Source organism: Lutra lutra, chromosome 9 (genome assembly GCF_902655055.1).
Source record: "Lutra lutra chromosome 9, mLutLut1.2, whole genome shotgun sequence".
Taxonomy (NCBI): Eukaryota; Metazoa; Chordata; class Mammalia; order Carnivora; family Mustelidae; genus Lutra; species Lutra lutra.
The window spans coordinates 83,737,439-83,753,306 of record NC_062286.1 but is presented as its reverse complement, the minus strand read 5'-3'; the positions used below and the strand labels follow the sequence as shown (position 1 = coordinate 83,753,306).

The window sequence follows — 15,868 nt, the reverse complement described above, 5'->3', positions numbered from 1 at the left end:
TATAAAGAACTCATCAAACTCAACACCCAAAGAACAAAGAATCCAATCAAGAAATGGGCAGGAGACATGAACAGACATTTCTGCAAAGAAGACATCCAGATGGCCAACAGACACATGAAAAAATGCTCCACATCACTCAGCATCAGGGAAATACAAATCAAAACCACAGTGAGATGCCACCTCACACCAGCCTGAATGGCTAAAATTAACCAGTCAGGAAATGATAGGTATTGGCAAGGATGCAGAGAAAGGGGAATCCTCCTACACTGCTGGTGGGAATGCAAGCTGATATAGCCACTCTGGAAAACAGTATGGAGGTTCCTCAAAAAGTTGAAAATAGAGCACCTATGACCCAGCAATTGCACTATTGGGTATTTACCCTAAAGATACAAATGTAGTGATCCGAAGGGGCACGTTTATAGCAGCAATGTTCACAATAACCAAACTACGGAAAGAATCTAGATGTCCATCAACAGATGAATGGATAAAGAAGTGGGGTGTGTGTGTGTGTGTGTGTGTGTGTGTGTGTGTGTGTGTGTAATAGAATATTATGCAGCCATCAAAAAATGAAAATCTTGCCATTTGCAATGATGTGGATTGAAATTGAGGGCATTATGGTAAACAAAATAATTCTATCAGAGAAAGACAAATATCATATGCTTTCTCTGATATGAGGAATTTGAGAGGCAGGGTGAGGGTTATGGAGGGAAGGGAGGGGGGAAAAATGAAACATGATGGGACCAGGGAGGGAGACAAACCATAAGAGACTCTTAATCTCAGGAAACAAACTGAGGGTTGCTGGAGGGGAGGATCAGCAATGGGGTGGTTGGGTGATGGACACTGGGGAGGGTATGTGCTATGGTGTGTGCTGTGAATAGTGTAAGACTGATGATCCACAGACCTGTACCCTTGAAGCACATAATACATTATATGTTAATTAAAAAAAAAAAAAAGACTCACTGTCCCAACAGGCAACTCCAAAGAGAAGAGACAACACCTCTCTCTGCCCCCAGCTGCCACACTAGCCAGTGGTGTGACCTGGGCCAACTCCCTGTATTTAGCGCGTTTCAGCCTCCTGGATTTGGACTATGTGGTTAATAAGCTCTCTCTTTGCTTTAAGGGAATATAACTTTATTTTAATAAATGTTTCCAGTACATAATAGAGATGTACTGGCTGGCTGTTGATGGATTCTCTGAAATGGCCCCCACAGTTTAAGGACACCTGTATCCCTAGAAAAGAATGCCATTATTCTATCAATAACAGTTGTTTATTGGTTGTAGTTGAAAGTGTTTGCACTTAAAAATATGCACATGAATTAACTGGCATGTGCAGAGCTAATACTCATGCTGTGTATTGAGTGTCTTCATAGCTTTGGAGAAGGGAATTCTCCTTTTGCTCGGGAAGGAAGGTACAACAAAGAAGGTAGGTACAATTTAATTTGACGTTAAAAAAAGGCAGAAGAAGATAGATGTAGGAGTCCATTTTGGATGACCCGTATCTTATTAAAACAGGTGGGAATATAGAGAATGAGGAAGTGGAATCTTCATGTGAGTGAAAAAGGTTATCAAGAGGCATTCCAAAATTAAGACCACTAGACCAATGGTTTATTACTTTTTTTTATTTTTTCAAAGATTTTATTTATTTATTTGACAGATAGAGATCACAAGTAGGCAGAGAGGCAGGAGGGGGCGGGGGGGGGGGGCGGAGAGCAGGCTGAGCAGAGCCCGATGCGGGGCTCGATCCCAGGACCCTGGGATCATGACCCAAGCCAAAGGCAGAGGCTCTAACCCACTGAGCCACCCAGGTGCCCCATTACTGCTTCTAAAGCATATATTTATTATATGTATTTAACACACAATACAAAATACACTTAATGTATTTTACAGCACACACAATAAAAGAGAAGAGCAAAATCATTCTATGTATTAGAGACATGGATGATAGCAATAACCTTTCTCTAGACCATGTGTTTTCACACATAAAACATTCAGTTAGTAATCAAATTCTTTTACTTTTTTTAGCTACCTAAGTAGCACACAAAATTTTAAGCTCTACAAAAGTAAATCAGTTTCTCACATCAAAAATCTAGTAAAATCTCAATTTGTTAATTTTCAGCAATATCTACTACAGCTGTTTTTAACCACCTCTGCTTTAAAACTCTCTGGATCATTCACTCTGCACATTCTATCCAGGCTTCCTTTTCTTTCTGTGTAAGATGGCTATTTGTCACTCACTCAGTGATTTGGGCAGCCATGACTGCTGAACCCACCAAGAAGGCCTACAGTGCTGGACTCACCTTAGGGTGACAGACACATGACTGCCAAAGTCAAAAGTTTCACGCATCTAATGGAGAAATATCTTCCGCCGTATTGATATGCTTCTCTCTATATACAAATGTCCTCAAGTCAAAACTGCCTTCCTTCCAGATCTCTTTCCCTTTTCTGCTCTCTGCCTTCTTAGTTCACTACTAAATAATTCATCTAACAATTAATAATAACAATTAATATTAACAATTAAAATAATAGCAGTAATAGCCACACATAGATTATTTAGTCTGTGACAAAAACTGTTGTAAGTACTTTATTTGTATCTATTCATTTAGTTCCCCTGTGAAGTAGGTACTGTTACTATAAATTCTAACTTTACAGATGAGGAAATGGAGGAGCAGATTGGTTCAAAAGGCTCCAGGGGTCCCCAAAGTGAGTAGCAAGCCTAAGATTCGAGCTCGAGTGTCTTGACTGCATGGCTCGTGCTCAACCCCATGCCATGGTGCCTCCACCTGAAAGGGTTTTGTTTGTTTGTTTGTTTGTTTTTAACAAATCAAGCCAGTTACTGTCCTATTTTGCTGTGGCTAATGTATAATACTGACTATCGGCTAATACGGAAGAGATGATCTGACATCGGGACTATAAACATTCTTGTTAAATCAACAAATGTTTTAGACCATTTTTGAAAAACCCAGAGAATTATCTTAACTCAGATGTGTGCCTCTCATGAAAGATAAAACAGTTTGGGGAAGTTCCCTCCAAACAGGCCCAAATAAGCAAGCCCTGAGCAGTGTTTCAGGGGGTTCTGATAACAGTGGGTCTGCAGCTGTGGCCAGGACACATTAAACATGTCCTGAGGCTAAGGCCCTGTCACACCTGGGTCCCCGGTGCACACAGCCCCACCAGCTCTCTGCCATGTCTCAGGCTCTATCCCTGGTGCTTAGCTGTAGGCTGCACTGTGGGAGAGTAAAGGCAACATTCCTGCTATTATGTCACCTACCGGGTCCTAGAAAATGCTTACAATCCTTTAATTCAAGCGTTAGCATTAAAAACAGAGAGACAGGACTGGAAGAGATTATGCTGAGTGAAATGAGTCAAGCAGAGAGAGTCAATTATCATATGGTTTCACTTACTTGTGGAGCATAACAAATAGCATGGAGGACAAGGGGAGATGGAGAGGAGAAGGGAGTTGAGGGAAATTGGAAGGGGAGGTGAACCATGAGAGACTAGGGACTCTGAAAAACAATCTGAGGGTTTTGAAGGGGCGGGGGGTGGGAGGTCGGGGGATCCAGGTGGTGGGTATTGAAGAGGGCACGGATTGCATGGAGCACTGGGTGTGGTGCAAAAACAATGAATACTGTTATGGTGAAAAGAAATCAAAACAAAACAAAACAAAACATAGAGACAGGCCCTTTTTATAAGGGCCTAAGGTATTCTGCTTCATGCCCTGCCTCACAGTTGCTGAACATGAATTGAGAATGAACACCTATAGCCAATTATCGAGGAGGGAGAAAGAGGAGATGCATTGCTTTGGAATTCCAGGTTCTTCCAGGAGCACATGAGCACTGCTCATTGTTCAGTCTTATCCCTGGCAACCTAATGACGACTGTCCTCTTCGAACCGTAAGAAGGATTTTCAGAGAGGTAAATATTTTTAACAGTGTCTTTGTTAAAAACAGGCCCATCCACTCCGGGCCCAGAGCGTCAACAGTTCTTTCTAATGTTCAGCTTTCCTAAAGCTCAGGACCGTGAAAGAACAGGTAGGACTTCAGATTCAGCTCCATAGGGCTTGACCGTTTTTGCAGGCATCAGATAAAGAAGATTTTTCCAGAACCTTGAGTTATACGATGGAGGTTTATCAGCATTCCACTTCAGAACTTGGTGGGATTTCAAAAGCTGTAGTGACTGGGGGAAGAACATGAAGTCTCCCACAGGTGTAAACTCAATTAAGATGACTTTAATTTTCCTTTCTACCAGCGCTTCATGGAGTCCGCTTTCAAGCTCGTACCTGACTTCATTAGACATGTAGCTTTTACTTAGGACAATGATCAGTCTTCGACTTTTTTCTATCAATGAGTGGATTTCGTCAACAACAGCTAAAAATGCAAGATGTGGCATAGTAATTAAAGAGAACTAAAAAGGCAGACAGGAGATGAAGGTCTGATTTTGTATTATTTAACTCTACTTCCCTAATAAGTTTTGCAAGACAAACCACTTATTCTCAACTTTTACACACTGTTAAAAACAATCATCCAGGTAACAGCAATAATGAACACTTGGCACTTACTCTGTGCCAAAACCTCTTCTAGATGTTTTATGTATATGAACTCATTACAGCATCACAATGACCCTAAAAAGACAGTGAGTGTCGTTATCACCACCATTTTACCAATGAAAAAGCCGAAGTACAAATGGTTAAGCAACTAGACCAGAATCTGAGAGTCAGCCAATTCTAGAGTCAGAGTCAGGACCTAGGCGGTCTGCTTCTGGAGTCCTGTGATGCTATCTCACCTCTCGGCAGGCAGGGAGGAACACCCCGAAATCTGAATTCAAAGATAAAAATATATATATCCCACCACGATTCTGGACCAGAAGTTGACAAACTTTCTGTAAAGGGCCAGAGAGTGACTATTTCTGGTTTTATATTACCCATCTCTGCTGTTTAGCTCAAAGGCAGCTGGCAGACCACACACGAACAGCTCTTTGCTGGGTTTTAACAAGGCTGATAGCCTGGATTTCACCCATGGGTGATCGACTGTCAACTTCTGGGCTAGATCTCTACCCCTTCTCCAATAGAGGTTTTGACCCAAGCTCTTTATAATTAAATATACATACAGTCTTTATTTTCATTTGAAAACTAAGAACAAACCTATTTTATCTATCTATCTATCTATCTATCTATCTATCTATTTATTAAAAAGTAGGGGCACCTGGGTGGCTCAGTGGGTTAAAGCCTCTGCCTTTGGCTCAGGTCATGATCCCAGGGTCCTAGGATGGAGCCCCGAATCGGGCTCTCTGCTCAGCGGGGAGCCTACTTCCCCCTCTCTCTGCCTACTTGTGATCTCTGTCTGTCAAATAAATAAATAAAATCTTAAAAAAAAATAGTATATTTTCTCCTTCTAATTGGTAGTATTTTCCCCTTCTCAGTTGTAATCTAGGAAGGGGAAAAACACAACTGTGTCTTATTTACTGCCATGTCTTCAATGCCCAGCTCAGAATTTGCCACGAGTATACGTTGGCTGACTGAGTGATGGTGGCAATAGAAATACTTATATTGTATCCTTGGTAATGCATCAGCACCCAAAGTATTCTGACACCAGATTTCAAATACTTGCTCTGGAAGACCTCAGAGAATATACAGACATGTTACTTAATTTCTTGGTTTCGAACTGGAATTTGCTTCAATATGTGTTTTATGGTCATTTGTATTCAGATACTAATAAAAAAAACTGAACTGCATAACTAAAATCCGACATGAATCACCAATCGCCCTTTATTTATCCTTTTCCAACTCTCCTATCTGCTACTATAATTTTCACACCAGTGCCAACCCAATAAAGAACGAGTATTTTCTGGTAAGAATGAATGTTTATAGTCCAGAGGGTCACGTGTTAAGTCAGGAACCAATCCTGTTGTATAAAATATTATATTGATTTAGCTGATTATTTCTGGTTTACAGGATCATGTTTATTCCTTTGTTTTTAAGCAAAACAGGATTGCCTTTCATAAGGCTACACTATTCAGCTTTTAAAAAGAAAATCTTCCCACTGGTTTTCTATCTGGTATTACTTTCTTACCTCCTCCAGGTACCACATCCCTTTCAAATATGCATAATTTATACCCAAAGTGTTTCTCCAACACCTCGGGCAGAATCTTCACAGCAAAGGTGTGCTCCTCTCCATTCTCGGGTCCATATTCTTTCAGGTAAGACACAAAAGCATCGTATGTTTTTCCATCTAGGAAATAAGGTTTACTCTTTTAATTACAGTGCAAATAAAATTTGAGTGAAAGTTGTGAAAAATGGGAGAGGAACCATCGTAAAGGAAAAAGATTAAACAGAGTATCCTCATGTCCAAACTCGTTAAATTGTACCCATTAAATATGTGCAGTTCCTTGTACATCAGTTAGAGCTCAATGAAGCCATTCAAAAAAAGGATACAGAAAAAATTTTTTTTTGCCAGAAAACCAATTAAAAAACAAAACAAACATGTTTAAACTAGGTAACTCATAAAATTCATCAAATATTTTTTGGTTCTATGATTCTTCTTAGGCGTTATTCGCTCTCTCTGATTTCTTAAGTTGTCAAAAAACAAGAAATAAATTCAATTATTATTAAAGACACACAAAAAAATAGCCTCCATGAACCTCAAATGCTAATCAAGCAACCAATTAGCAAATTGTTTTTTAAGCATATAGATTAAGATTCTCACTGTATGACACCACAGAGTGATGGAGAGAAATACAAGATATAAATCCAGGAATTAAAGTAATTTAAAGGCAACAAAAGGCCAAGGAGCCCAGCTATGTCCTTGTTCCAGGAATGGAAAGCAAATCTCACCTCAGCTTTCTCTTATTACCTAATCCTACCAGCATCTTAATATGTCTATACTCAAAATGACCAACTGGAAAATGAAGACAGAAACAAAGCAGAGCATTTACACTGGCAAGCAGGAAGAAACAATAGAGGTGATTTAAACATTGGGCTATCACAACACGTGCTGTGATATTCAAAAGTAAATATGGTCCTAGATGCCAATATGAAAATTTCTGGTCTATTGAAAGATTTTCATAGATAATAACATTGGCTCCTATTAAATTCCTGATAATCATAAAGCAATGTTCAGAAGGCTAATGGGACAAAGTCAAGATGAAAGTGTTACCTAAATAACAAAGACCACCGTACTAACTGGGAAACCGCAAAATTATATACATGTCCTTCTTCTACCTTCATCCAACCTATCTCAGAAGACAAAGCAAGCAAATGCAACAACTTGAAAAAGTTTACAAATAACACATTAGCAGTGCGAGGCAGTGTAACAAAACAGGCAAAACAAACAGAATCAATGTGGTCAGAGACTAAAAAGTGATCTCTAGGGGCCCTGCTTCCTGAGAAAAGGAAATTTTGAGTCAGGTCCTAAATGATGCAATTGATGCTAACTGGGATTGGTAGAGGAAGAAGGGGAAGTGGGAGGGGAATGGTCTATCCCTGTCCCATGATAATTGATTAGATGGTACAGGGGTTGGAGTACAGCTTTATTCTTACCCGTGAAAGATGAAAAATGGTTTTTCAACTATTGATTGCTTTGAAATGCCCAATTTCAAGCAATTCTCTTTTTGGTTTAGCAAATCTTGTAATATATATTACAATTTATTTTAAACCCACATAATTGAATGACTTGCTGGCTTTGATAACTGACAAAGTGAAGTGTTTAAGATAAGGTATTTAGAAACTAATAATAATTATTTTGGGTTCTATATAAACAAAACCCTCATGTCAATGTATATTTGGGGCTTTAAGGAGTCAGGCTAGTGCTTCTCAAACTGTGTTGGGCGAATGACCATGCTTTCATTGAGTTTAACTGATTTGGGTTGTTTGGTTTCTTTCATTTCCAGTCCTTCAAAAACTAATACTGAAAACATTCTTGGATATTGCAGCAATATCAAATTGCTATGAAAGTTTTAGTTTTTGTACTTATGTCTCTATTTCTGGCTTTTTCACGACTTATCACTGTCACAGGTCACACTTGAAATAGAGCTGATGTAGAGCCCATCTGTAAATGTTTCTATGCACTGCCATGCTGGGAAGCAGGAAGTATGAACTGAAAAAAATTATCTGTGAATTGGGTCAAACACAACAGAGAGGGGGGAAAAAAAATCTTCGTTGAAGATCAGAAAGGTATTAGTGAATGCCCATTTTGAGATATGTTCAGGTCCATGCAAGTAGAAACCTGTTCAAAAAGGTACCAAAAATAGACCTCTCAGTTATAGTGTTTCTCTCCATCCCCAAAATTGCATACACATAATTAAGCTCAAAGATTAATTAATTGGCATTGTTAATTTGATATTATTAACTAAAAGCTGTAAATGTGAATCATGAATCTAGAAAAATCCCACAGGAACAACATGAGACTTCTTTTGTAACTTGTGGTCAAGATCTTTCTACTTGTGACCACAAATCTAGAAACCATAAAAGGATAAACTTGAGTACATTAAAAAAATCTTCCATAATGATAAAAATGTGTACCTGAAACTAATATAACACTGTGTCAATTATACTTTAAGAATAATAAAAAAATCTTCCACATATTACACTAATATAAGCAAAATCAAAAGGCAAATTACAATCTGAGAACAATATTTTCATTTCATAGTATAGACAATAGTTAGTTAACCTCTTTAAAACATAAATAGCTCTTAGAAATAAGCAAGAGGGAAAAAAGGCCAAGTTTTTTGTCTATACTTTCTACCTTCTACCTTCTACCTTCATAGTGTAGATAATAGTTAGTTAAACTCCTTAAAATATAAATAGCTCTTAGAAATAAACAAGAGAAAAAAAAACAATAGAAAAGTGGCAAAGGATATGAATGAGTACTTTGAGAATGTAAATACAAATGAGCCTTAAAAAATGAAAAATTACACTCTTGCATAGTAAGTGAAATACAAATGAAAACTACACTGAGATATAACTTTACCTATCAGATTGGCACATGGCCAAAAGGTTGTGGGTAAGGCCATGCAGAAAAAGTAACCCCCATTCTTTGAAGGTGGTAGGAGTACAATAGAAGGGAGGTCAAATTGGCTATGCCTATCCAATGAACAACTGTATCTACCCTTCAATATCGCCAGCAATTCCACTTTGGGAAGTTTTTCCTTCAGTTACACTGCACACAGATGAAACGATGACTCTACAAAACTCTCTGTCGCATCACTTCTGTAATAACAAAAGGTTGTGAATAACTCAAAAGGTGACCAAACGAACAGGGATACATCTTCAGATATAAAACACTGTAAGACTCTAACAGGAGGCTTTATAAACTGTTATGGAAGGGCATCCAAGGCATAGCAAAACAAAGAAGTTCAGAAGAGTGTACATGATTGGCCAGGATTTGTTTTTAGCACAGGAGTGGAATTTGATCCCATATGCATATTTATTTAGATATATGTACTATCAGTGACAGATGATGTGAGAAACAGAGACATGGGAAAAGCTAACAGGTGATTTTCTACTCTTAGACTTTCTGTGTTTTGAACTGTGTCCTACACACACACACACACACACACACACACACACACACACACACAGCAAGTGCAATGGATTAGACTGATTTGTTTCAATTCAGGAATTATCTTTTTTTACTTAAGTATAGTTGACACAATTCAGTAATTATCTTATAACTTGAGGACTTCTTCAAATTACCTTTAAAAATAGAGAGATCAGATTGAAAAATAGAGTCCTCAGATAGAAATAGCCATAGAGAAAAACACAGATCTAGGAAGCTAGAACCCAGGTCATTTGGCTTCTAGTTCAGGGTTCTTATAGATACATAAGGCTACCTCCTTTGTCAGGTTAAAATAATGAACTACAATACAATTCAATTCTATTTAATGAAGTTTATTGAATGTGCACATTATATAAGGTGTCCAGATCATGTGTGAATAATGACAGTCCCTAGGCACAAGCATCTCACAGGGCATTTAGGAAGACATGACATACATATATCAAACAATTAACAATTGCTTGGCAAATAATTTTTGGCAACATACAAGTAAGCACAAAAAAAAAGATACGAGACAACGTTCATGATGGATGATCTGTTCAAACCAGTCTTTCCTGTGGAAAACCTCTCCCACACAGTAAGACAACAATATAATCAAAATTAAAGGAAGATTAATGTTTCTTTATTCGGTTTCTTAATGAAGCCATAAGATAAGAAATCCCAGTATTACGATATCCGTTACCTGTTAATGTTTCATCTTTTCCCATGAAATTTCTATAAAATAGGGCCAGGTCAACTCTATAAATGATGCCCATTATTACTAGGCACACAACCACCACTGAGATCAGAACAGCTATGATCATTCCTCTGGTGAAGACGTAGCCTGGGATGTCAACCATATCTTCTAGAAAGAAAAAGAAAACAGGAATAACTAGTGAAAGACAGTTTACCAGTGTCCTCCAACATCATACCACAGTTGTCAGTTTTTACACTGAACATGAATCCAGATGTCTTTCTGATACATCCCATCGACTTCATCCACATGCCGGCCTTTGGTCCAGAGTACTAATCGTTCCACTCCAGTTTTTTGAAGAACAAAAGTGTGTACAAGGACATTCAGAGACCTGAACTGAAATCATTGTAATATAGCCTATCCCCACTTGGGGAAGGCGAGTCTCTAGGATGGTAAGATACCAGGGTGAAATGCAGAGGGACCCAAACCAACGTCTTAGCTAGTATATTGCAAACATAAATGGAACTGCATAGTTTTGAGAGTGTGGGTGCTGAACTGAGGTCATCTGGGCTCCCCACCTGGCTCTATCACTTAGTCTGTATCCTAGGGAAAGTCACTGATGTCCTTAACTCTTAGTGTCTTCGCCATAGTATGAAGCCACTTCTGAGCAGCTACTGGGCCAATGGCCCTGGGTTGTACTGTATTGGTAGAGGACAGAGGGGGACGGCTCTGGAATGCTCCATCAGTCAGGCAGTGCAAAATTTTAGGAGTCCACTGATGCAACCTAATTGTCCACCTGCCAGGTCCTGAGACTGGTTCAAGGTCAATCTTTGTTGAATGAATGACCACACCCAAGGGTCCCCTGTGCCCTGTGCCCTGTGCCCAGCTAAGGTAGGCTGGAGGCAATAGTACAATCATTACCATTGGCCTCACCCTATGCTGAGCTGCAAGCTTGCCTCCCATTGTCGTAGGCATGCCAGAGCTGCCCCCTGCCTCTCCTTCACACCAGCCACACATCTCTGCCTCCAGTCTGCGTCTGCTTCCCTGTTCAGGCCTCTGGTTTCTACCTGGGTCTGCAATATGATTGAGGGCAAAAGAATAGTGTTTTCATTCTCTGCACAAAATCAGTGCACAGGGGACTCCAGCAGGGGACTGAGCCCCAGGTTAGCCTAAATGCCTGTGACACAAGGTAGACCATTTCATCTCTTGGGAGCTTGCTTCCTGGGGTGTAAAAGGAGAGAGTGGTGATCTTCAAGGGGTCTCTCAGCCGCAATATTCCAAGCTTCCACAAGCTTCCACGACAAAACTTTCCCATACCTTTTTTCAACAAGACAAAGCTTATAATGTCTGTGCCTCCCTCGCTGGCCACAGAACAATTATATGAAAAGTTTAGATTTTTTTCATTAATATTCTCAATTCTCAATATTCTTGACACATACAATTTGCCATCTGGAGTCCTGTAAAAGAGGAAATAATTCTGTGATAGGCTTTGGTCATTGCCAGCAACATTACCCATGAGAGTGGAGTTCTCATGTGAAAATACTCAAAAGCAGTGGATCTGTTGGCTCCGTGGAACCTTCCTTTTCTGAAGGGGACTCAGGGTGTGGGCAACCATGAACCTTGACTCCTCCAGAGAGTGTCAGGGCAGACAGAAACAGCCCTCCTGAGATCACCTAGGGAACGACACCGTGCACTGTCCAGAATGAATATGCTAGAAGGTAATGATGCTGAGTTGAAAACACAAGAAAATAGTCTCTCAACTATTTCCCCTCCTTCTCTTCTCCTAACCACTTAGCGTTCCTCCCACAGGGAGGTCTCCATGGATTGTGACAAGGCGGCAAATGGTTTGGCATAAATACAGATTCCTATCAAATTTCTCCATGCGATCCTAAAGATCACTTTTATTTTGTTCAGCATTGAAAATAAACTTTAAAATGACACTATTTGGGGCACCTGGGTGGCTCAGTCAGTTAAGCGTCTGCCTCTTGATTTCGGCTCAGGTCATGATCTCAGGGTCCTGGGATAGAGCCTTGTGTCGGGCTCTGAGCTCAGTGTGGAGCCTGCTTGAGATTCCTTCCCTTTCTGTCTGCCCTTCCCCCTCCTTGCATGCTCGCTCTCTCTCTCTCTCAAATAAATAAATCTTTAAAAAATTAAAAAAGAATGAAACTATTCTCAGATGCACCCACAGGCATGTGAGAAATACCAATAAAGCTGTTCAGGAGGTGTCAGAAAATGACTCAGACAAACACCAGCAGAAAGCTGTCTTTCTCTTCTCAAAAGATCCACGTTGTGCTGTTGTTGATACGAGGTAACAGCTCATGATATCTGCTTCCCTGCCAGTGACAACTTGGGAAAGCCCTCCCCGGGTGGCTCACTCACCTGCCACCCGCCTAGCAGCAGGTGTTTCCAGTACACGGGACATGGAACCCACCTTAGCCTTCAACGGTCTCAAACACAGGTTAGAACATACTTCTGTGCAGAAGTCACCAATCCAGGAATATCAACTGTCTAACATCAGTGCAAGACCCCGAAAGTAAGGCACAAAAGGCAGAATAAAGCTCATCACCTAACTCTAAAGAAAAACTACCTGGCTCCCCTAGCTTAGCTTAAGCTCCATTTCAAATAGTTCGGTGAGTTGGTCTTCTATCCCTCCAAAGATTAGCGATAGATCACTAAAAGGGGGACCACAGAACTCCAGTGAGGGTCTGATGCTGAGGAGAAGACACAATGGCAAGGCGTCCATGCTGTTCAGCGGGACCGATGTTTACACGTCTGCTGTCGGGTGAGGCCACACACCTGACACTGTTAGGAACTCACCGACAAGTGTCAGCAAGAATTGAGAGCTGCCGGCATGATGACAAAGAAAATTCTGAAGTGTAAAAGGCAGGAAAAAAAAACCTCAAGATTGCAGCCAAGGTGACAGACACTTTGGGATCACTACTCACTAAAACCTGAGTTTATCAATACATTATTAAGTAGAGTAATGACCCAAAGTCATTCAGAAACACTTAAATGACCACAGGCTGAGCATGTTTTGTTTTAATAAGAGTGATCATTCCTTCCTGGAAGAACATAGGCAATGGAAGTACTAATACACAACGATTTGAAACTGTTTGAACCAAAGCTACCTCCTAGATATTTATATCTAACAATGCCCTCTTCGTTTATTTTTTTAATTTCTTTTACCTGTTCTTATTGTGTTTCTAATTTCCGTTAATGAACTCTTGACAGCAAAATGTTACAGTAATAACTATGTTCGATGTCAATCTGCCAACAATGAATGCCACAGTGTAGGTGATGGGGACATTAGCGTTTCCTTGAGACAAAACTTACATCTGACAAGTTTGGAGTCTCTTATATGATTACTAACTTTATCAGATGCTTAAGTAAAATCCCCATCCCCAACATATCCTGACCGACCAAAAGCTACTTTTGTAAGCTGATTTGAAACAGCCTCACCGAACTTCTTTTTCTAGCTTAGATCTTGGCATTAGATTTCTACATAATCCATCAACCTAGAGCATGCTGAAAGTATAAAATATGTAAATTATAATTAAAATGTAAACATACCTAAAATATCCAATCAGCCATTCAGGATTCTGGGTTTTGTGTTTGCTTTTTACCTTTGCAATTGCACTACAGGTATTTGCCCAAAGGGTTCAAACATACTGATTCAAAGGGGCACCTGCACCCCAATGTTTATGCAGCAATGTCCACAATAGCCAAACTATGGAAAGAGCCCAGATGCCCAGCATGCTGATGTTTTTATATCATGTATCTATAACACAATGTGATTTGTATATGTAGTGATAAATAATACGTCACATATACATACCTAATTCTTGTTATGTTCTCTTCATGTACATTAGGTTCCTTCCCATTTTCTTCCCACACATTCCAATAAAAAGCATCCTTTTCATTTGCCAAAGCAGAACAGTTGAGTTCTACATCTTTTCCTATGTGAAAGTTGACAACCAATGTTCTGATCTTAGAAACTCAGATTTCCCAAAGGTTTAAAATGAATATAATCAATATATGTTAACTTAATATATAAAGCTAATACAGTGCTACATTCCAGAAACAGAACAGCTATGCCTTGTTTTTAAATTTAAAAAAATGATACAGATGTAGTGAAAAGAAAGGCCATCTGTACCCCAATGTTCATAGCAGCAATGGCCAGCGTCATCAAAGTGTGGAAAGAGCCAAGATGACCTTCAACAGATGAATGGATAAAGATGTGGCCCATATATACAATGGAATATTATGCCTCCATCAGAAAGGATGAAAACCCAACTTCTGTATCAACATGTGTGGGACTAGAGGAGATTATGCTGAGTGAAATAAGTCACGCAGAGAGAGTCAATTATCATATGGTTTCACTTACTTGTGGAGCCTAAGGAATAACAAGAAGGACATTGGAGTTGGAAAGGAGAAGTGAAGTGGGGGAAATTGGAGGAGGAGATGAACCATGAGAGACTGTGGACTCTGAGAAACAAACTGAGGGCTTTGGAGGGGCGGGGGTGGGGGGTTGGGTGATCCTGGTGGTGGGTATTATGGAGGGCACGTATTGCATGGAGCACTGGGTGTGGTGCATAAAAAATGAACCCTGGAACACTGAAAAAAATAAAAAATAAATAAATTTTTTAAAAATTTATAAAGCAGAGAAATTAGTAGCAATTATAAGTCACCACCAAAATATGAATTGGTTTCTTTTCAAATGTTTATGTTTAAATCAATTATTAAAAATGAGAGTAGCCAGTGGACTTTCTTTTCAACATACAATTTAGGAGGGAGTGTCAGACCAACACTCCCATGGCAATTTCTAGAAAAACAAAATGGATAAATCACATGTAAAAAAAAATGAAATTAGCTAAAAATTAAAGACCTCCACGTGCAGAGAAAACAAAGAGAAATAGAACAGCTGGAAACGCAGTCAGGAAAAAGCCCTTCTGCAGGAAGCTGAGATAGCCAGCCATCTTATTCTTGGGAGAAATTTGTTTTGGTTTGTACAGTGTGGAGGGAATCTCATAGAGAAAAGAGAGCCTAATGGAAATTCTAACAGTCACATGGGCTTGTAGGATGCCTGCTGGGGAGGCTGCAAAGGATGAACGGTTTCTCCTGCAGTCTCATAAGACTTAGAAGAGAAAGTTCCCCATGGAGGAAGTGATGTACAAGAAACACAGGACTGAGGTCCCACGCCCCTCCTCCACCCCCACATAACCCCATTTGGAGAAATCCCAAAGGAAGTTTTCAGACTCCTGAAAAATTATCCCAGAGGAAAGCAAGGAACTACAGGAACAAATGAGGAAATACAAATATTTGCATAAATATAAAAGACTGAGGATTACTTAAAGCACTATTAATGCTGATCTATTATGAGTTTTAGCACATATGCTGGAGAGAAATATGTAACAGCATAACAGGAGATAGGAGGGACAAATGCAATGAACCATTTGCAAGGTCCTCGCATGCTGTGAAGTTATAAATGTGCTGAGATTACGTCTGTCTGTTGCAGTCAGACAAGGATACACATTGTAATCTCTAGACCTACTAAGGAAGGATAATAAAGTATAACTAAAAAGAAAACAAAGCAGATTAAATAAAGGAAAGAAAAATACTTTATGAATCCAAAAGGAAGGGAGGAACAGCAA

At 39.6% G+C, this 15,868-nt stretch overlaps 1 protein-coding gene across 2 annotated transcripts in view; it reads right to left on the bottom strand.

Annotated features, from left to right (window-relative positions):
* Positions 1 to 3,843: 3,843 nt before the first annotated feature.
* IL18R1 (interleukin 18 receptor 1) overlaps positions 3,844 to 15,868 on the bottom strand; it is a 33,472-nt gene continuing 21,447 nt past the window's right edge. For both annotated transcript variants that reach the window (XM_047745472.1, XM_047745471.1), the window contains exons 7-11: positions 14,053 to 14,173; positions 11,535 to 11,674; positions 10,227 to 10,388; positions 6,065 to 6,223; positions 3,844 to 4,363 (exon numbers count right to left, since the gene is read on the bottom strand). In XM_047745472.1, the coding sequence (XP_047601428.1) occupies positions 4,008 to 4,363; positions 6,065 to 6,223; positions 10,227 to 10,388; positions 11,535 to 11,674; positions 14,053 to 14,173 (938 nt within the window). In that variant the 3' untranslated portion in view covers positions 3,844 to 4,007. The remainder of the gene's footprint in view (positions 4,364 to 6,064; positions 6,224 to 10,226; positions 10,389 to 11,534; positions 11,675 to 14,052; positions 14,174 to 15,868) is intronic.